The 21,601-nt window shown below is 40.1% G+C and overlaps 1 protein-coding gene across 1 annotated transcript; it reads right to left on the reverse strand.

Moving 5' to 3' along the window:
• Positions 1 to 1,088: 1,088 nt before the first annotated feature.
• Positions 1,089 to 17,724, reverse strand: LOC103178199 (cytochrome P450 4V2). Its single transcript, XM_042342334.1, has 11 exons — positions 17,472 to 17,724; positions 16,148 to 16,260; positions 13,071 to 13,156; positions 10,505 to 10,695; positions 9,013 to 9,082; positions 7,229 to 7,355; positions 6,770 to 6,964; positions 5,523 to 5,625; positions 4,909 to 5,043; positions 3,745 to 3,924; positions 1,089 to 2,362 (listed from the first exon to the last, which is right to left on the reverse strand). Exons 1-11 carry the CDS (start codon positions 17,704 to 17,706, stop codon positions 2,202 to 2,204), a joined length of 1,596 nt encoding a protein of 531 aa, XP_042198268.1. The 5' UTR covers positions 17,707 to 17,724; the 3' UTR covers positions 1,089 to 2,201.
• Between the last annotated feature and the right edge of the window lie 3,877 nt (positions 17,725 to 21,601).

A 21,601-nucleotide genomic window follows, 5' to 3' on the forward strand; every position in this document is an offset into this window, starting at 1 on the left:
TACACATAGATGCATCGTTATATGAAATATATGAAGTATTGATTAACTCAACAAGAATAATTTAATAGACAAATTGTTCTCAAAGCAAATATTATATCATTTGTAGTTTTTCAAAAGCAAATAATATATGGCTTATGATATTTTAACAGCCAATGACCTATGACACCTGGATTTCGTTTTCCTGGGGTGGATGGGAAAGCTATTGAATTCTCTAATAAGTCTGATATAACTAAACATATCGAGGAGAGTATCATTAAAAGAAGCCTCATAGGGTTCATGAAGGGATGGCTTTATCAATCCATTTATTGAATGAGTAAAGTAGATAAGGAAAAAATGGGTATGGTGTATATGATTTTCCAGAAGTGCTTTGATAAGTTGCCACATTCGAATCTGAATGTGGCTGAAATCAGGGCAAGGCAGGACCTGTAAATGGAGTCCCGTGGAGTTCTGTAACTTAATGGTTAGAGCACATGCCTTGCAAGTGAGAGGACCTGGGTTTGATTCCTGGTCAGGGCAAAACGTTGGGTAAGTTTCCTTACTCCACACTCCTGTTTACCCAGCAGAAGTAGGATTCTGGTTGTTAGTCAATGGGCGGATCATTTTTCCAGGGGTAATAATCCGTTTAAAAGCAAACAATAATAAATTGGTCATTTTCAATCCACGACTGTTTGTGGGACACTGCTGTGCGCAATTGGCTGCCGTGTTTCACCCACATATTATAGTCAATTGACTTGACAGTATATTCTATGAAGCGCTTTGTGAACGTCTCGAAGAAGTGATAATGCGCTATATCGAATGCAAGGATTATTTATTATTATTAAATTATTGGAGTTTAAACACACAGTCTAACTAGGGCAGGCTGACACGGATGTTCAAGATTTTATGGCACTAATTAAATAGAAAGGCATCCCTCCCAGTTTTGTGGCCGACAAGCCCCTAAATAAAATTGATAATTTATTTCATGCTTATTTGTATGCCATTGCTGGATGCAGATTGGTTGTTACTGTCACCTATAAAATGTAGTCATTGCATTTTACAATAAATTTTCTGAGATATTTTGTGATGTTTCAATGACATGATAAAAGTACTATATTACTTGCATTTTATTACCTGATAATGGTCTTTGTTTTCAGACACTGTAAACATTACATTTATATAGACAGATACAATAAGCATCAACTTCTTCTAGAGATGGGTTGTTGCATAAAACGTGTTTCTGCCTTCTGGGCACCAAGGATCAGTATCAACCATTTCCAGATGAAGTAAAGTGTAAACCCAAGCAGAGTAAAGTTCCTCATAATGTGCTTCCATTCCAATCCAGAATACAATCCATTTTGCATCAGTATGACTTTTTCCATTTGTGACACAGCTGCCCTTATGCCCTCTCAAAATCAAAATTGGTAAATCAGTATGCAGTCAGCCCTTTGTCAACAGAACAGAAATTACATTGTTAAATCCCATTTCAATTAGGAACCTCACAGACAACAGGAGTCTTTCTATCCCAACCAGAATGAGCTCAATTTGAGCCTAAATCTCAAAGGTAAAAAGGTTATTTGAGTGAATGTATGCCTTCATTCCTAAAACAGGCCAATTTAAGTTCTCTGTTGAAGGGTCTTCATGAACATTTACATGACAAACTGTGTTCTATTTGTTACAAGCATAACTCAATGACCTAAATCTGATTCAAATGCATAATTTGTATGAGTTGCCCCCAATGTAACTAATGCACATTTTTCATTTCTATTCTCAAACAAATACTTGATTTGATTGCAATTGCTTTCAAACTACAAAAGCATCAAATATTGGAGCTTGTGTCCAGCATAGAAAACGCTTGATGGCAAAACAGAATTGGAACATTGCTGTGTTTTGGTTTAATTAAACTTTTTCTACTAATGATTGCCCACACAATAGCAACTCCAAACTAAAACTGTGTGAGTAGCCAATCACCAAACCATTGATTAGCGGCTGATAAACGTAATGTTCAGAAATACTGAAGAAAATGTAGTTGAAAAATATAAGATTGGTTAACAGCTCACAGTAATTAAAATTGTAATGACATTTAGCAATCATAAAAAAGCTACAGCACAAAATCATATATCAGGATGTGATGAAAAACTTCTTAGATGTTTGCTGCATCATTTCAACAGCACGATTGGTAAAATACATATAGAACCTGGCCAAGTCTTCTCCCAATCAAGGGTTTATTTTCTTCTGTGAAGTTCTATCCAGATGCCATTTTGTGGTCGCAGGATGAGTTCTCCCATAAGCACTAAGTCCTCTCGGCACTGCTTCGCCTCCACATGAAATCGACGGAGAATAGTGGATAAGATTACCTTCTCCTCCATTATCGCAAACCGTTGACCTTCATTTAGTGAAAGTTAAATAGACTTATTATTTCAAGATATGAATAACTTGCATTTATATAGCACCCTTCACGAGGGGGAGCATCTCAGAGAACAATACTTTAGGTGCACCAAGACAGTAGAACAAGAGAACATGGGTTTAGAGTTGCAAAAGGAAATTTCAAGACAGGCACCAGGAAGTTTTTCATTAATTAATGATTAATTACTTGTCAGAGAATAATTAATGATTGGAACAAGCTGCCAGGAAGGATGGTTAAGGCCAGGACACTGGACTCATTTAAAAAATAGCTTGACAGTGTGATAGGAGGAGAGTAGGGTGGATGTTCTGAGATCGGCCTTCTTTATCCAACCAACCTTGTGTCACGGACCTTATGTGAAAAAGGGAAAAGAGTTTCTCCCACTGTCATGATGAAGAATTTCTAGATAAAGTGGGCATAAAGACATACTATATCAAGTGCAAGGATTATTATTATTATTATTATTATTTAAAACCTTGCAGTGGGCAAAATACTTCATGGTAGTAAGCTTAAGATGATTATCTTATGATTCAAGATTGTGCAGCATTGTGGAAAATTATTAAATTCAGTTTGAATTTGAAAGCCGTTTTTCTGCTGTTACTTTTTTTTAGGACCTTTTTTCCCCCCTAAACTATGGGAGTGTAATAGGCCTAGGATACTGGAACTCTGGCTGTATTTTTTTCCTTTCCAAGATCAGTGGCATTAGAGATCAATTTTACATCTCTCCACTCCGACAGCTGAGATCAGCACAAACCAGGGATTGAACCTGGAACATTTGTGGTCTCTGTAGTTCACCAAGTACCACACATACAATTCTTGATAATTATCTTTTCTTTTTATAATCATTTTGACCGCTTTAAAAAGAGTGGAAAATACTTAAAAGAGGATATCCGTGTAAGGAATTTTTAAAAGCTAATGGGGGCTAAAATTCGACCTGGGTCTAGATTTACACTATTTAAGTAACATTTTAAAGTGTCCAGAATTTGGCAAGTTGTTGTAATCAATCTTAACTTAAAAGACTTAAAAGAAACAGATTTCAAAATTACGGTCATATTTAAGAATTTGCAACATTGTGGACACTCGAAAATGCTACATAAACAGAGTAAATCTAGATCCAAGTGGAATTTTCCCTCACATATTCTTTGCAACATTTAATACGTTTGCATTATTTGCTCAAGAACTTTGACAACAGAAATATTTTTACAAGATAAAAGTCTTATCTGATGGATGCTTAACATTTAAATTGCTTACTTGATTATCACTGAGCCATAGAGCTGAGATTTCAAGATAAATCACTGAAAAAATGCAAATTACATGCGCTGTGCAGCACTGGTTGTGTTATCTATATTGAATGCAGTACATACCTATGCAGTTTCGAATGCCAGCAGAAAATGGAATAAATGCATATGGATTTAGTTTACTTGAATTCTCAAGTAAAAATCGCTCAGGCTTGAATTCCTCTGGTTCTGGAAAATATGTAGGATCTCGGTGTAGGACATAAGGAACAATAATAGCATTGACTCCTTTGGGAACCTTAAAGCCTCCTGTAAGGTAAAAGTAGTGTGTTAAACAATGCATTATTGATGACATCAGCTTGTGGAAGAAAATTATAAAGAAACTAAAAATTATAGCATGCCTTTAATAACTTATAAAATTAGAAATTATAATAACAATAATCCTTGCATTTGATATAGCACCTTTTTGTTGGGAGGAAGTCTCAAATCGTTTCACAAGGCTTATTGTAAAGCGCCTTGGGACATTTTCCTGACGTGAAAAGCTTTATACAAATGTAATTTGTTGTTGTTGTAGTGACTGTATTTTTATAATCACTTTATACAGACCACTACAACACGGTTAGCAACAGGAGTCCTGTTGAAAATATCTTAACTTCATACAGAATTTGGAATTCATGTAGTATAAGCTGACACTCCAATACAATGCATGAGTGTGCTGCAATGTTGGAGGTGGATGAGATGTTAAACTTTAATGTCTGCCTGTTCAGATGGACATTAAAGATCCCATGATACTATTCAAAAAGAGAAGCGAGTTTCTCCCGGTGTACTGGTCAACAAATCCCCCAGATAAAACAAACATCTAATTGAACCAATGGCACCTCCAGCGATGTAGCACACCCCCAGCATGAGAATATAGGGTAAAATTAGACAATATTAGTTCAAAGTTTCAACGAGGAGCTTGAATCTACAATCTTCTGACTCATACAGAAGTGCCACCAACTGAGCCAGGCTGACACAACTGACACAGCCTGATAATTTATAGTAACATGTTGTGGAGCAATTTGAGACATCCTCCTGAAGTGAAAGGCACTATACAAATGTAATTTGTTGTTTTGTTGAAAGTATTATTAAAATCCCTTTGCTTTGTGCCTTCTCTCAGTTTTCAAAACTCTCACATCCCTTGTCTCTTTGACCGTTGCATTTGATAATCTCCCAAACCCCCTCCCTAATACCCCAAATTCTCAAGCTTGGCCAGTGCTTTCCACATGTGATCAAACAAACAAAGAAACTTACTGATATAGCAATCCTCACATAGAGTACGCGCAAAAAATGGGACAGAGGGGAACAGGCGCAGAGATTCCTTGATAACACACTGAAGAAAGTGTAGATTTTTTAGATCCTCCATTGTAACAGCACGATCAGAATTACCTGATGGAGAACACAATCAAATCTAAATTACTATGATGTAAATTATAGGACAAATCAATCTTACAAAGACATTTGATAAAAACATGTACAAGCTGTTTATTACACTTAAATCTAAGCTTTTACTGAAATGTATTACTAATGTATATTATTTAGATGAAAAAGCTTAATTAAATCAAACACAATTGCAAAATGAATCCAAACAAAGTACTGTATTGGTGGGTTTATCTGAAAGAATTATTTGCTCAATGAAACAAGGGAATCAAAATATGAGAATATTGCACTCTTTTCTGATTTCTAAATTCATTGCTAACTCACATCCCCAGGGTAAATAATATTAGGAAAAGAACAAACTTACATTGGGCACTAATAGGATTTCATTATTATAGTCACATTTCGGCAAAGGTGCTACACATAAGACTGACTGAAATTTGTACTCTAAAGTCCATAAATAGTAATCACCCCAGTGAGTCTGACCTTACCAAATACATCATCCAGCTCTTTGTGTACCTTCTTCAGAACATTAGGATGAGATCCTAAGAGGTGGAGAGTCCAGTTTAAGGCAGCAGCTGTTGTATCATGACCCTGAACAAAAAGAGAAAAAAAACCAATTGTATGAACATATAAATCTTCTGCCAGAGTATTATTAATTTAGAACTACCAGCATAACAAATACACAGTAGGGGTGGTTGCCATAAGCACTGTGCAAGATGATGTCTCAACTCACATGTAGAACAACTATCAGAGGGCTGAAAATGTGCCATTCACAAACCAAACATTCTATCTCAACTGATGTTTTGCATTTGATTTGTTGCTCAAGTCAGAAAAGGTTTGAAAATTGAGACAAAGGTCAAAAAATGCTGGCCACAACATGTCCTTCGCCAACATTTGGGATCATGAGGCAAGGTGTGGTGAGGCAATGCAGGGATTTGAACTTGAGGATTCAGATCTGGAGTTTGATCTGCTGGGGGATGGGAAGCCAGTGGAGCAGAGCAGAGCCCATTGTGGGAGAGGACATGGACTGCTGGGTTCTGCATTGTCTTTAGCTTGTGTAGGAAGGAGTTGGGGAGTCCAACGAGAAAGGTGTTGGAATAATTGTACCTGGATGTCATGAAACCTTGGATGAGAGCAGTGAGAGCCCAAGCTGGAAGAACAGTTGGGCCCAAACATGACAACAAGGTTATGCACCGGTTCCGTGGGATGGAGTAAACATTAACACAGACCGATGCAGTCAGCGCCTAAAGTGGGATGCTGCTAAATGGAGTTGAGGAGGAGAGGCTCTGTCTTGTCTAGATTCAATTGAAGAAAATTAGAGCTCATCCAGGACTTAATGTCTGACAGTCAGACAGTATTGGGTCCTGGAATCAACAGTAGAGGCAGAGATATAGATTTGGGAATCAAATGCATATATGTAGAAATAGACCCCATACCTGGGGATGGTATCACCCTGTAGGAGCATATAGATAGTGAAAAGGAACAGACTAAGCCTCGAGGAAGGATCTCCAAGATAAAGACAAATGAATCCCATCATTGTTCAAGTTTTAGCAGTGTATAACTATATGGAGATAAGGGATTAGGCCATAACTTTTAAGGTATTGGATACTGTGAGAGTTAACAGCAGCTTCCAAGATGTGAGAAAGTATAGAACTAAAGGTACTAAGAGCTAACTTTGAAGAGTGTCTGATCAAACAGAAAGCATGGCATTTCTTTGAACAAGAGGATATGTTACCTCAAACATAATTGTGTCCACTTCTTCCCTGATATCCTGATGGCTCAGCTTCTTCCCATTTTCGTCAGTCACACTGAGAATCAAGTCAAGAAAGGCCTTACGCTTCTTTTTGCTCTTTGAATTGGAGTCTAAATCGAAACCCGAATGGTTGGATTCCACATGAGTCTCCATTTCACGAACCCTCTCAGCGATCACCTAACAATGAGAATCAAAGATTTAGCAGAAACTCAGGACTCAACTTTCTCAGCTTTTTTTAAAACTTGAACTTCTGAGAGACAGAGAGGCAGTGCCTATGTTCATAGATTTCAGAATTGAAAATGGTGTGCGAATGGGTTCCAGGAACTGCATCTCCACGTCTATTCAGTGCACTAATTGTCAACTGGATCGCTAAACTAACTCTATTGATTCTGTTATGAGCAAAGGAAGAAAATAAATGAAAGTTTAAGCGGTGGTTCCAACCTTTTCTGTGAAGGAATGCAGGATTCTCAGATTATGGTTATGCTCCTTTCCTTCTCCAAATGTATTGTACACAAAATCCAGCCAAAACCAGGGCATCTTTTGTCTGCGTTGAATTAAATCACTCATCCTAGATGAAGAAAAAAAATTAGCTTCATATAATAGGATGTCTAATTACATTCCCCAGAAGGTTCATATTATCAATTGTTTACTACTTTTTAAAAACAGAGTGATCTTTGCCTGGAGTCATAGTCAAAGCACAACGACATTCCCCCATATCTTAGAAATGATAGATCGGCAAATTTGAAGGAGCTGTTAGACAGGTCTGCAGAAGTCAGTGTTTCCCCCTAATGTATAATTGTTACAAACAGAAATTAGGGTTTAAAAAAAATAACCTCACCAAGATTGAAAAAAGGTGTAGGTAAATTAAGATGTTACAGTTTAAGTGACACCAATCTTGGTTTTAAATGACTCCAGATTGTATGCGGAAGAGAATGCCGGGGAAAGATAGAATGAAGAAGGGCAGCAATTTTGGAGCATGGACGAAAGGAAGAAGGAATTTTCCTTAAAAAAAAGTGTTATTGCTTCCACCTGATGATTGTTGCTGCTAAGTAAGCATCAGGGCTAGTGACAATGAGATACAGCAATATCAGGGATATTGCACCACCATGTGGCGCTCTGAACACTGCTGGTTGCTACAGCACCACCAAGTGACTAAAGTTGGAAACATCACAACGTTTCAGGGCACATTTCAGCTAGCTTTTCTGGTATGGTATGTTGTCCTCTCACTGACTGGTCAATGTCATATCATTCTGATCAGTATTGTGTACATTTGAAATACTTTATTTTCTTTTCTGCCAATTTTTCTTGTTGTTTCTCACTCTCCTTAACCCTTCTCTTAAATTATATTCCTCAGCGTTTTTACACAACTTCTCCATCTGCACCTCATTCATCACTTACTGTTTTGTTCTCTCCCACATTGCACAATGCTTTTTCTGTATCTCATATTGGTGTGGGTTCTCCAATATTAGCTTGATAAATGTCATAATGTAAAAGAAAGCTTTCATAAAATATAAAATTAAAGGCTTTCTGGTTTTGAGAAAAACAAGCATCCAATGGCATACTTTAATCAATCTAGTCTAAGAGTTATGCATGCAATTTCACTAAGCAACTTACTTTTAAACAAAGCACAAGAGTCTTGTGGTACTCACTTCAGTCAATTAACCTTCAATAAAACCAATGTAGCACTTATGATCAGGCTGCTTGTTTGATCACACATATTATGCAGCATGAATTATTTTCCCAAAGATTTTAACAAGGGTCCACTTGGCTCAGGCAAACTGTTACCAAGTGTGAATTAAGTATTGCCATTGGATAGAAAATAAAGTCCTTAACTAGCATACCAACCCGCTGCTTCATTCCTCCTACCTAACTGTCCCATCATCAGTGGCGAGCTTTCAGCCATTCTGACCCCAATCTCTGGAATTCCATCCCAGAGTCCCACTAATTTACTCCCTTCCTTTCCCATTTTCAAAGTCTGCTTCATGGCTTATCTCTTTGAAGGCTCATTGAATCATCTTCCCACAACCCCTTTCTGCTCCCCCCACTCTGGCTCAGGTGCCCAGCCAGCTGTGTAAAGCACTTTGAGACATCCTCCCGACATAAAAGATGCTATAAACATTTCAATTGTATTACTGTATTGTATTGTATTACACCCTTCTCTGGGTTACACAGTGTGCAATAAAGCAATGATTCTTATATAAATATAAGGAAGACAATACATTTACCTGTAGATTGCCTGAATGTATTCAGATTCACTGTTTTCCTGAGCATGGATTTTCTTGCCCATGGCAGTTTCTGAAACAAACCACACAAAATAAAGACCTTGTATGAAAAGACCAAATCCCTACTCACCAGCTCAGGAACGGAAGAGACCTCTCTAATCATTTAGCAAATAATCTGTGATGTTGAAAGACTGAAAAGTCAACAGGACAATTCCCTCAGTCTGTCAAATCCATTATTTCTATTTGAGAAAAGTGCTTGAGGATTTTGTGGAGCCTGTGGGAGAGGGAGGCTTTGCTGCTCTGTGGGAAGTCCACCACAGCCCAAGTGGGGGTGGTCTTTAGTCACGTTATCTAATGTCCTGAGGGACACCCAAAGAATGGCACCTCAAACAATGCAGCACTCTTTCAGCGCTGAATTAGAGTTTCAGCCCAGATTGTACCTTCAAACTCCAGTCATTTACTCCAGACACTCCAATACGGGACTAGGGGTTTGCTGCAATTTCAGAGGTGCCGTCCTTTAGATAATAATCCTTGTATTTGATATAGCGCTTTTCACGTCTTCTAGACATCTCAGATGAGACATTAAACCATCTTTAAAGTTAAAGTTCCCATTGCTCTATTCGAAAAAGAGAAGGGGTTTTCTCTTGGCGTCCTGGCCAACAACAATAACATTACATTTGTATAGCTCCTTTCACGTTGGGAGGACGTCCCAAGGCGCAGGTCAATCAATGTTTCGGACCCGAGCTAGGGGTCAGGATTGGGAGTGCAGGGAGTGGAAGGAGGGTGACCAAAGGCATGGTTGAAGAGGAGAGTCTTGAGATGGGTCTTGAAGGAGGCATGGGAGGGAGCGAGGCGGTGGGACTGCGGGATGGAGTTCCAGATGGTGGAGGCAGAGGGGACATTGAGCGGAAGGAGTAGGCAGATTGGTCGGGGATTAGAAACCTGCAGAGGTAGGGGGGAGCAAGGCCATAGAGGGCTTTGAAGGTGAGGACCAGGATCTTGAACTGTATCCTCTGTGTGATGGGAAGCTAATGGAGTCAGGCGAAAATGGGTCACAGAGCCTGGTGCAGGAGAGGACAAGGGCTGCAGTGTTCTGGATGATCTGCAGCCTATGGAGGGAGGAGTTGGGGAGGCTGACAAGCAGGGAGTTTGCATAGTTGAGCCTGTATGTTATGAATGTGTGTATGAAGGTCTTGGCGGCCTGCAGTTTGAGATAGTGATGGAGCTGGGCGATGTTGCGGAAGTGGGGAAGGCAGAAAAAGAGAAGTGAGTTTTTCTTGGTGTCCTGGCCAACAATCTCCCAAATAAAATTGGTCACTCATTTCATAGTTTTTTGTGGGACATTGTTGTGCGCAATTGTGCTGCTGCATTTGCCTATAAATACAGTCACTCCATTTCACAGTAATTCATGTGAATTGCTTTGAGATGTCCTTCTGCCATGATAAGGATCTACACTAAACGCAAGGATTATTATTAATTGTTGCTGAATACTGACCACAGATGATGTCCAAGGCACAGAGTGTGATTTTATTGAAACAGTTAAAGACTCCCTTTCCAGCTTTCGCCTCCAGCTTTTCAAGCAAAATATTGGTTTGTTCATTCATGACCTCCAGAAATTCCGTCAAAATGGAAAAGTGAAATGCTGGGGTGAGCATTTTTCTCCTCCTACGCCATTTATCGCCAGTACTATAAAACAAAGATGAAGGCAATGTTTATTCAGGCATGCATAATTATACAGTATACCAACATGGGTCGTCACAATAAAGTAATCATCTTTCTCACAAAATACATTGTATTCTGTTCGACAACTGTGAAGCATCTTAAAATGGGGTAATTAGTACAAGTAATATGATAATTTATTCCGGTGATTTATCAATTCATCAGAAATTCATCCCCTGTTGACGGCTCAGTTAATATTTGGTCAGCATTCCTCCAACTCCTTCAAAATAATTGGGTCTGATGCTAGGCACCACTGAAACTCTTAACTGTGGCAATTTAACACCAGTTTTGTCAACTCATTTTGGTTCAACTCAACTTTAAAATTCTCAGCAGTCAGGTGCAACTAATGGTGTAATGGGTAAAGGTAGTGCTTAATGTAACCTGTCCTATAGTAAACTATCAATACAATTTTAAAAGCAACAAATCTTCTCTACCCTTCAATTAAATTCTTTATGAAATAGCTAATAATTCCCTCTTGAATTTGCAATCTGCCTTTATCACCTCCTTGGTTTGTGTATCTTTAGGGTGGTGGGTCGGGGGGGGGGGGGGGGAGTGGGGTAATCAACCAATATTCTGAGATAACACCTTGCTGTGAAGGGCACCATATAAATGCAAGCTGTTGTTTGTTGTTGTAAATGATGGGACCAGTTGGTTGCCTGAATTAGCTGTTCTTATTCTAAAGCTGAGTGAAGAACATTATGTTACCACACTGACACATTTTCACTTGTTGATAAATCCAGATCAAGGGTGCAGCACATCTAAAGCAGATTTTCAGGTACCTCTTTATACAGAGGGTGGGGAGAATATGGAACTCACTACTGGAAACTGTGCTACTTACAGAAAGCATCAACATATTTAAAAGGAAATGTGATGCATACATGAGGGAGAAGGGAATATAGAGGTACAGGACAGGGGATTAGGACGGATGGAGATTCAAGTGGAGTGTAAACATTGGCATGGATTAGTTGGGCCGAATGGCCTTTTCCCATGCTGTAACAGTCTATGTAAATCAACAGTATTCAACGTAATTCAGAGGTATGTGAAACCTCTTGCAGTTCAATCAAATTTAAAAATCATGTTGTTTATCTCTTCATTTTACAAAAGAATGTATACAGGATGCAGATCATAGAGATTCATTTCTGCATAAAATGGGGAGGGGGCAGTGGTGGGCAATAAAACACAGGATGCTATGTTATTGAAAATAATATTAAACACAATAGCCACAATACTTGAAAGCTAGTGTGCCATTTCAACATATCCATAACCTAGCAACCTGCCATACAAACTAGACAAACTGGACTTTCAACCCACTACTTTCTAAACTTGAGGCACAATAAAACATAATCATGAAAATTTACCTTTTACCTATTTGGCCTCTGAAAGAGATCCATTTAATTCCACTACCCTTAATACATTTTGTTTTCAATTATTTGCCTAAAGGGTATCCGAGTGACAATCTTCCAGATAAAGTTAATCATTCACTTCAACAACAAGATTCCATTTATAGAGCGCCGTTCACGTCGGGAGGACGTCCCAAGGCGCTGTACAGTTGGGTCAGGACCCGAGCAGAGGGGAAATGGTCAGGGTGAGGGGAGGGAAGGGAGGGAGCGAGGAGGGGGTAGAGAGTCGAGAGGGGAGCTGAAGGCACGGTCAAAGAGACTTGATGACTGTTTGTGGGAGAATACTATGTGCAAATTGGCTGCTGTGCTTTCCTACAAATACACAGTCAGTATACTTCACAGTTAATCCTGTGAAGCCCTTTGAGACATCCTCCAGATGCAAAAGGTACTATATAAAATGCAAAGACTATAATTATTATTATTATAATTCTCTTTTAAAAAACACAATTACAGATTCTGCTTTAACCAGCAATTTTGTAAGGCATTCCATGTTGGAATGACTATGCAAAACAATATAATTGATAATCTATCTCTTTGTTTTTATTTTGTTTTCATTAACACTACAGAATTTTATAACACTTTGCTTTGATCTAAAAAAAAGCAACATATGATGATATAAAATAATGAATGGCAACTGTAATAGCATCTGAGTGCTTTTCCGATGTGAAAGGCGCTATACAAATGTAATCGTGTTGTATATAATAATAATAATAATAATAATAATAATAATAATAATAATAATTTCAGCAGTGCTACTTTAGCTGTGGTTCTGGTGAGAAAAAGTTTGAATACAAATAAATATTCCCCTAAGTAATCATTGGTGAGGGAGGTACCAACTTTCTGTGTCACTAAACTAAAAGATCACTGACATTACATTGAGTTCACTAACTGCTGTATGAGAGTGTCTGACTGAGCAGGAGTTATCGGATACATTTTCAGTACCTTGTCAGCAGACCAGTGCCAAGCCAGGGTTGTAGAAACGTGTATGCATACGACTTATCAAGATGCTTGGAGCTGCTCAGAATCTTCTAAAGAATAAGAATATACTGTTAATTCCTACAATGATTGATTGCACTTTTAAGGTCTTCAACAACAAATTTCAACCAGATTCCCTTTCACAAAGTTACATGTCTCAAGGTATTTCACAAAGAGGTAGCACGTGAGTCCAAACAGGTTGGGAAATGGGGGAGTAGGAGAGGGGACCAAAGAGCAGTCAAACAGATAGGGATTTAGAAAAAGAGTTTATAGGTGGAGAGGGAGGGTGCAAAGTGAAAGGCTTTAGGGAGATATTTTCAGGTTTCAGTTGACAGAATGGAAGGGGCAGGGGAATTTGACCGCAGGAGATCACAGAGTGGTACAAGGTTGTACAAATATATCATAAAGTTATATCAAGTATCCTAAAGTCAATCTGCTGAGGATTAGGGAGCCCGTGTAACCAGGCAGAGAAGAGGATATGGGCTGATTAATAATATATATGATTAATAAAGCAAGAAACATAAAATATGGAAGAGTCTGTTCCAATTTTTCAAATCCACAGCTATAATCAGCCTTTACCCAATTGCTACCGTTCACTTACATCACTGTCTAGATCGGGCAGGTTAAATAGCTGCAACTGAACTAACTTCCCCATCCAACTTAAAGAGCAATTTGGAGCTCACAGTAAATCTTCCCCGAGCAAGAATTTAGATGAAGCTGTTGAGTCAACTCAGCTTCAAAAGACAAAACAAATATTACCACTTATGAAGCTGATAAACATTTTAACTTTTTATCCGCCGAGTACCAAAAATAAAGTCAATAATCCTTGTATTTGATTTAGTTCTTTATCCCATTGTCACAAAACCTCAAAGCACATCACAGGATATACTCAAAAGTGGAACAAAAACAGAAGTTGCTGGGAACACTCAGCAGATCAGGCAGCATCTATGGAGAAAGAAAAGTGAGTCAACGTTTCAAGTCCACGGTCCTTCATCAGACCTGGGGCATGTTGGGAGGCTTTTAAGGGCTAACAGAGAGGGGGGAGGCAGGGCAAGGAAGACAAAGGAGAAAATTGGGGAGAGGTAGATGACAGGGGATGACAGGTTAAAGAGGTGTTAATAATGCAAAACAAAAGGGGAGGGGAAATTGCAACAAAATAGGCAGACCAGAGAGAGAAAAGGTGTGTCGGGGCACAAGATGATGTGGTAATGGTCACAGAAGAGGGGGAGGGGGAAGGTGAGCTGTTATGGTCTGAAATTATTGAAATCAATATTGAGGCCAGAGGGCTGTAAGGTACCAAGAAATTAAATGAGGTGCTGTTCCTCGAGCTTGCGCTGTGGCTCATTGGAAAAGCATAGGAGACCATGGATGGAGAGGTCAGAGTGAGAGGGAGAATTGAAATGGCTCCAAAGTGGTATGATTGTGTGTACTTAGTGGGTGAAACTATTTTCGTGAGTGTGAACACTGCAAAAATTTGCTAAATCTCAGATATCCTGCTTGTTTTGTTTTCTTTATTTAAGTGTTTTAATCTCTACAACCTGCAAGTGCAAGGTAGGTTCAGTAAATGTTGGCTTTTTCAATATTAACGCAAGTATGAAAAAGTATGATATGAAATTGATATTCACAATTGCTCAGGTTACTTAGGCTACTGGACTGCACTCTGAAAAGACCAGGATATGGTCGATAAGAATGAGAGCAAAGCATGCCAAGCTCAGTAGAAGAGTTCCGTATTCATTATTTGTCATCAGTTTTCTTATATTAAGCATTATTGTTGCTACTGCGAATGCAGCAATACAATGAGAACAGGGTGATGTAATAATAGTAATAATAATCCTTGCATTTGATATAGCGCCTTATCACGTTTTCTACACTTCTCAAAGAGCTGTATGTACTGAGATGGCTTTCTCTCCTGGTGTCCTGGCCTGCAATCCTCCAGGCAAACCGATCCTTGCTTGTGGAGCCTTGCTTTGTGCAATTGGGTTGCAAAGTCTGCCTATTAAAAACATCGGTGCACATAACAGTACTGTTTGAGAAGTTTTCATGCAACAAGGGTGCTATAATAATGTAGGCTGGCTGATCCCTCCTCATTGGTCTCCGCCCCTCCACTATTCACAAAATCCAGCTCTTTCAAAACTCCGCCGCCCGGATTCTCACCCGCACAAAACTTCGTACCCCGATTACTCCAGTTCTTGCCAAACTCCACTGGCTCCCTGTCACAGAGTGAATCAACTTCAAGATCCTCACTCCAGTGTTTAAATCCCTCCATTCCTTGGCACCCTCCTATTTCTCTAACCTCCTCTCGCCCCACAATAGTACCCGCTGCCTCCACTCTACTCGTCCCCCGAATCCTCCGCTCCACCATCGGCAGCCATGCCTCCAGCCACTACGCCACAAAACCTTGGAACTCTCTCCCTCAACCCTTTGCCTGGCCCCCTCCTTCCCCATCTTCAGCTCGCGCCAGAAGACCTTCCTTTTCGATCACGCCTCCGGTCACCTTGCCCCTCACCCAGGTTCGGCCTTGGGCTCCACCATTGTTAAGTGCTCTGAGACGCCGCCCAGGGTGGAGGGCATTATATAAGTGCAAGTTGTTGTTGTTGGTAGCAGTCTTGCTTCTGGGTCAGAAGATTCAGGACCACATCAGGACTGCAACTCACGTAGTCTAAGCTGACACTCCAATGCAGTGCTGGGGCAGGGAGATGGTGTTGTCTTCTCAGAGGTGCGTCCTTCTGCTTAGATATTAAACCTGTCCTGTCTGCCTGTTCAGGTAGACCTTTAATGTCCCATGACACTATTCGAAAAGAGAAGGGAGTTTTTCCCAGTGTTCTGGCAAATTGTTCATTTGTTTCATTAGACATGTTTATGGGACATGAATTGCCAGGTTCACCTCACATTGGGAGGACATCCCAAAGCGCTTCACCATAAATCCTGTGAAGCGCTTTGGGAAGTCCTCCCAAAGTGAAAGGTGCTATATCAAATGCAAGGATTATTATTATATTGCTATAAATGCAGTATTTAACATTCAAAACACTTGATCTAAATCTTACCTCCACACACTCAGCATGAAACAACACAATGAATGGTAGTGGCCCGAGCCATACCTTCATTAGAGGCTCATCTTTGAACTGATCGATGGACTCCAACAACTGAAGAAAGAAGTCTGAGGAACTCAAAAGACAACGTTCCGTTATGTACATAAAATAATAGTTATTCCACAATGACAAATCACTGAGATAAAACTGCAGAATGTTACAGCAGTTGGTGGTAGCGCCTTGGTTTCATTCTGGCTGAGATTCGATAACTCCGCAAACTTCACAACTTGGGGATTTCTCAGCCACTTATAGGGTCCTCGACTCACTGGATTTATAATGCACGATGTGCCATCAGAGCAACCTTACAAACCAATTTGAATCCACTGGTATATGTTTATTTTAAGCGACATACATCAACAAGGAACACATGCTCTATTTTAAAACCAAGTGACCACCATCACGAAGGTAGTATCATTTGGAAGTGGAGTCTGACCTACTGCAGTACAGTGAGGTCCTTGTGTTTGTGTGAGTGTGAGTGTGAGAGTATGTGTGTGTGAATAAGTGTGAATGTGTATGAGTGTGTGTGTATGTATGTATGTATGTGTGTGTGTGTGTGTGTGTATGAGTGAGTGTGTGAATGTGTGTGTGTATGTAAGTGTGTGTATGAGTGAGTGTGAATGTGTGTGAGTGTGTGTATGAGTGTGAGTGTGTGTGCATGAGTGTGAGTGTATGTATGAGTGTGTGTGTGTGTGTATGAGTGAGTGTGTGAGTGTATGTATGAGTGTAAGTATTAGTGTGTGTGTATATGTGAGTGTGTGTGTGAGTGTGTATGTATATGAGTGTGTGTATGTATGTGTGTATGAGTGTGAGTGTGTATGAGTGTGTATATGTGAGTGAGTGTGTGTATGTGTGTGTGAGTATGTATGTGTGTGTGTGTGAGTGTGTGTGTATGTGAGTGAGTGTGTATGCGTGTGTGTATATGTGAGTGTGTACGGGTGTGTATATGTGAGTGAGTGTGTGTGTGTACGTGAGTGAGTGTGTATGTGAGTGAGTGAGTGAGTGCGTATGTGAGTATGTGTGTATATATGTGAGTGAGTGAGTGAGTGAGTGAGTGTGTGAGTGAGTGAGTGTGTGAGTGAGTGAGTGGGTATGTGAGTGAGTGAGTGAGTGAGAGTGAGTGAGAGTGAGTGAGTGAGTGAGTGTGTGAGTGTGTGAGTGAGTGAGTGTGTGAGTGAGTGAGTGTGTGAGTGAGTGAGTGAGTGAGTGAGTGAGTAAGTGAGTGAGTGAGTGAGTGGGTGAGTGGTGCCTGTGCCCCTGGAGCAGGTGAAGCTGCCCTTACCCTCTCCCTTGGGTTTGAAGAGCAGCGCGTTGCCCAGGATGGGGTAGGTCGGGCTGACTCCCGGGATCGGCTTCAGTCGGTGCCATTTGTGCACATAGTCACCGACCGAGTAGAGAGTGATGAGGAGCAGCAGAGCGAGGAGCACAGCGCCGAGAGACGTCCCGACCAGCAGCCAGTTACCGCTGGCCATCAAAGCTGCTTGTGGGCCAGTGCCGACACACACACACACACACATACACACACAACACCCAGCGCTGGAGGGTGGGGTCGGGGCCAGTGATCCCTCCCCAGTCCCCTCCTCTCCCAGTTATGGCAATCAGCTCCAGTCCTTGAAACCGGTTCGCAACTAAACCGCTTCGGGTTAAACTTCCCGCACTACTCGGCTTCAGGGCTCCCCCCAGGGGAGGGGAGGCGGTGCCGCCGGCGCAACTTTGCGGATGCGATGAAGCAAAGTTGGTCGTTTTCAATCCGCGGCCGTTTGCGGGACATCGCTGTGCGCCCACAAATATACAGTCACTTCACTTTACGGTGTGTTCTGTGAAGCGCTTTGGGACGGCCTCCCGACGTGAAAAGCGCCATATCAAATGCAAGGATTATTATTATTATTATTATTATTATTATTGACTTATACACGTTGACTATCTGCATGCATGGGATAACGTTGGTTATTTCTTGTCCCAAATTTTATTTCTTCTTCGGTGTTTCCTCCCCCCCCCACACACACACAGCAATAATAACAACACTTTGCATTCATATATAGTACTTTTACATAGAGAGAATGTGAAGAGCTTTACCAAAGACTGAGCTCAGAGGGAGGTAGGAAAGATGGGGCGAAGTGGACAACAGCACAGTCAAATACATCGTTTTTTTTGTATCAGTTAATTGTGAATTACTATGCAAGAATAATCAATGGATTTTGTCTCCTAAATTAATTATTTTTTGTCTTGTCATTTTGGTGTCAGTCTGGCTTATTTGCAACAGCAGCACTCTCACCTCTGGAGTGAAAAGGTTGTGGGTTCAAACCCCATGTCAGGAGCTCACACTCACAGTCTCCAAATAGACTGACATGTCAATTCAGTGCTGGGGAGCTCTGCATTGAGTGGAGATGCCATCCTTCTGAGGAGACTGAGGTCCTGTCTGCCCGTTCAGGTGGATGTTATTCGAAAAGAGAAGGGAGTTTCTCAGTGTCTTGGCCAACAATTCCCTGAAATCAGTCCATCCCTGAGTCCCTTTGCCATGACCCTTCCCTCGCCTCCAAGGTTTTTCTCTTTTGACTATGCCTTTGGTTACCTTTCCACCCCCACCCCTCTTGGTCCCATCCCTTCCCAAATTCAACCCCCAGCTCAGTTGTAAACTCTCAACTGCCCAACACCTTGGGACAGTCACCTATTGTGAACGCACTATACAAATCCATGTTATTGTTTGTTGTTGTTGTTTATTCACTTCATGGCTATTTGTGGGACATTGATAAAAAGAGCCTGCCACTTTTGCCTGCAAAATATACAGTCACTACATTGCAATGAATCCTAAGAAGCACTATGAAATGTGCTCTCGAGGTAGGATGCATTATCACACCTATGGATTAAGGCTGTAAGGAAGTCGTGACTTTTCTTGTTCCAAAAGTTGCGCCACAGTTTGTTAAAGTTTGTAGTGTTGGTGCTCTCAGTTCAAGTTCAAGTACCTTCAGTGAGTGTGTGCTCCTATAGGACCATCTACCTGTCCGTCATCACACTCTGTGCTTCTATTGCACCCTCCCTCTGTCCATCAACCATCCCTGTGCTCTCAATGGGCCATCCTACCAACTGATGAATAGTCCAATGAGAGTATAGGATGAGTCCATGGTCAGCCAGATGGTCCAGTGGAAGCAGAGGGCAGGTAAATGGACAGTTCTTTGATCCATTGGGAGTGTGGGTCAGTGTTGGATAGGTGGATAGATGGATCATCCAATGGGAGCAGCTCGTCACCATAGTCACTAAAAGTTGCGGCAATCATAAAAAGTTGCAGTATGTTGCAAAGCTGAATCTCCTTGGAGTCAGTTCAATTCAAAGGACACCCCACCTACCTCCTCCCTAAGGAAGATAGTGACTAGTTGGTCATTTGTGGGGTCCTGTAGCTCAGTGGTTAGAGCACTCGCCTCGCAAGGGAGAGACTTGGGTTCGAAGGGCGACATGTTGGGCAAGTTTCCTTATGCCTCTGTTTACCTAGCAGTAAGTTGGACCCCAATTGTTGGTGGATTGGTGGATCACGTTTCCAGGGATAATAATTCCTTCAATATTAAAAAAAATAATAAATTGGTCACTCAATCCACGACTGTTTGTGGGACAGTGTTGTGTGCAATTGGCTGCTGCGTTTCATCCAAAAAATATACAGTCAATTCATTTTACAGTATATTCTGTGAAGTGCTTTGAGGTGCCTCGAAATCGTGATGAGGCACTATATAAAATGCAAGGATTATTATTATTATTGACATCCGACAAGTGTAGATTGAGGTGTCATTAGGTGGATGGGAGGTACTGATGGACGACACAGCTCATAAAATGTGTGAGAATATTCCCACCATCCTCCTGCCCATAAATCAGACACACATCCCTACCGATTGACCAATGGTTCCATCAGTTGGAAGTGCAGAGCTTCAGCAGAAGATACTTACCTCTCTGAATACCTATCAAGGTGAATTCCAAGCTGTTGCATATGTGAGCATGTATTCACAAACCCAGACTCCAGGTAACACCCTCCAACAACTGTGGTCCAAAGTCTCAAGCCTAATGCTGCGGTACCAGGTTTATTCAGCATCTGCTGCTTAATCCAGGTTCTGATGTTCAGGGCTTTGGCAAATAGACATGCCCGCCATGAAACCAGCAACAGGTCAGTCAGACAGACTCCACCCTCCCTGCAACTGCTTTCCCTCTACCACAAATGCACATGACTACTTGATCCTGGACTTCACAAACGAATCAGAGGAAACTCTCCACTGTGTTCCCAAGAGCTCAAAAACATAAAGGAGTGTTTTAGCCACACTTCTTATATGACATATTCTTTAACTGCATTGGAATCTTGTTCTCATTGAAGTGAAATGCTGCACTCATTTAGTCCAAATAGGACATATTTTACATTTAAACTGATTAAAGATCGAGTTATTTAATTTTACATATTATTAAATGCACCTACTTTTCTGCTAAGAATGTTCACAGTAAAATTCAAAATCTTTTTTCCATCAATAGTATGTAGTTTATTTACACCAGACATTAAAGAAAGAACATCTTGAATATCAAATTATTTTGGATGGACTATTTCGAAACTGGTATCATATGTTTTATCATAAGGACCAATGAACATTGCATCTTCTAATAAACACAGTAGATTCAGAATAATATATAAATGATGTTTGGCAAATTCACACAGCAAAATGCACTTAAATTGTTTTATGTATTTGCATTAAAAACAAAGTTTGCAACAAGCATTGGTTTATAATTTTTTTAAATAACTATTTCCATTTTACATAGCGTTAAATACAATGCTACAGGGTATTAGGCTCAACTAATTCCACTCTGTTCCCTTCTCTGGTATGAATGCATCAAATGAAGTATATAATTGAGAGATATAATGAGAAATCAATAATATCTAAACAATTAGAGGGAAAATCACCGAGAGTCAGTGTTGTAGATTTATTTTCTTGTTACAGTAAAACTCACATAAGTCTGATCTGTATACATAATATAATCTCCTAAATTGTACATCTGCCCAAGTCCCGTTCAAGATTTTATATTTTATGCAAGTTTGACATAACTCACATTCACAATATGACAACTCACATATGTCATATTGAAATGTTTGGTCTCAACTGACATGACTTATGTGAGTTTTACTGTGTTGCATAGCATAGATAATTTGAATATACATATAATATGTTTATTATATATGTTTTCAAAAGCAAGGATTACTATTAATATGAAATTTATATATACAGATTCATTTATATACATACATATATGCACAATACATGTTAATTAACAGCTTTTTAAAAATAAATTATAAATAATATAAATAAGAAACAAGAGTAAAATACAAACATTATTTATATAATATAATAACAATGGACATTACTGTAATCAGAAAGAGATGGCAAACAA

Source organism: Callorhinchus milii, unplaced genomic scaffold (genome assembly GCF_018977255.1).
Source record: "Callorhinchus milii isolate IMCB2004 unplaced genomic scaffold, IMCB_Cmil_1.0 Scaffold1, whole genome shotgun sequence".
Classification (NCBI taxonomy): Eukaryota; Metazoa; Chordata; class Chondrichthyes; order Chimaeriformes; family Callorhinchidae; genus Callorhinchus; species Callorhinchus milii.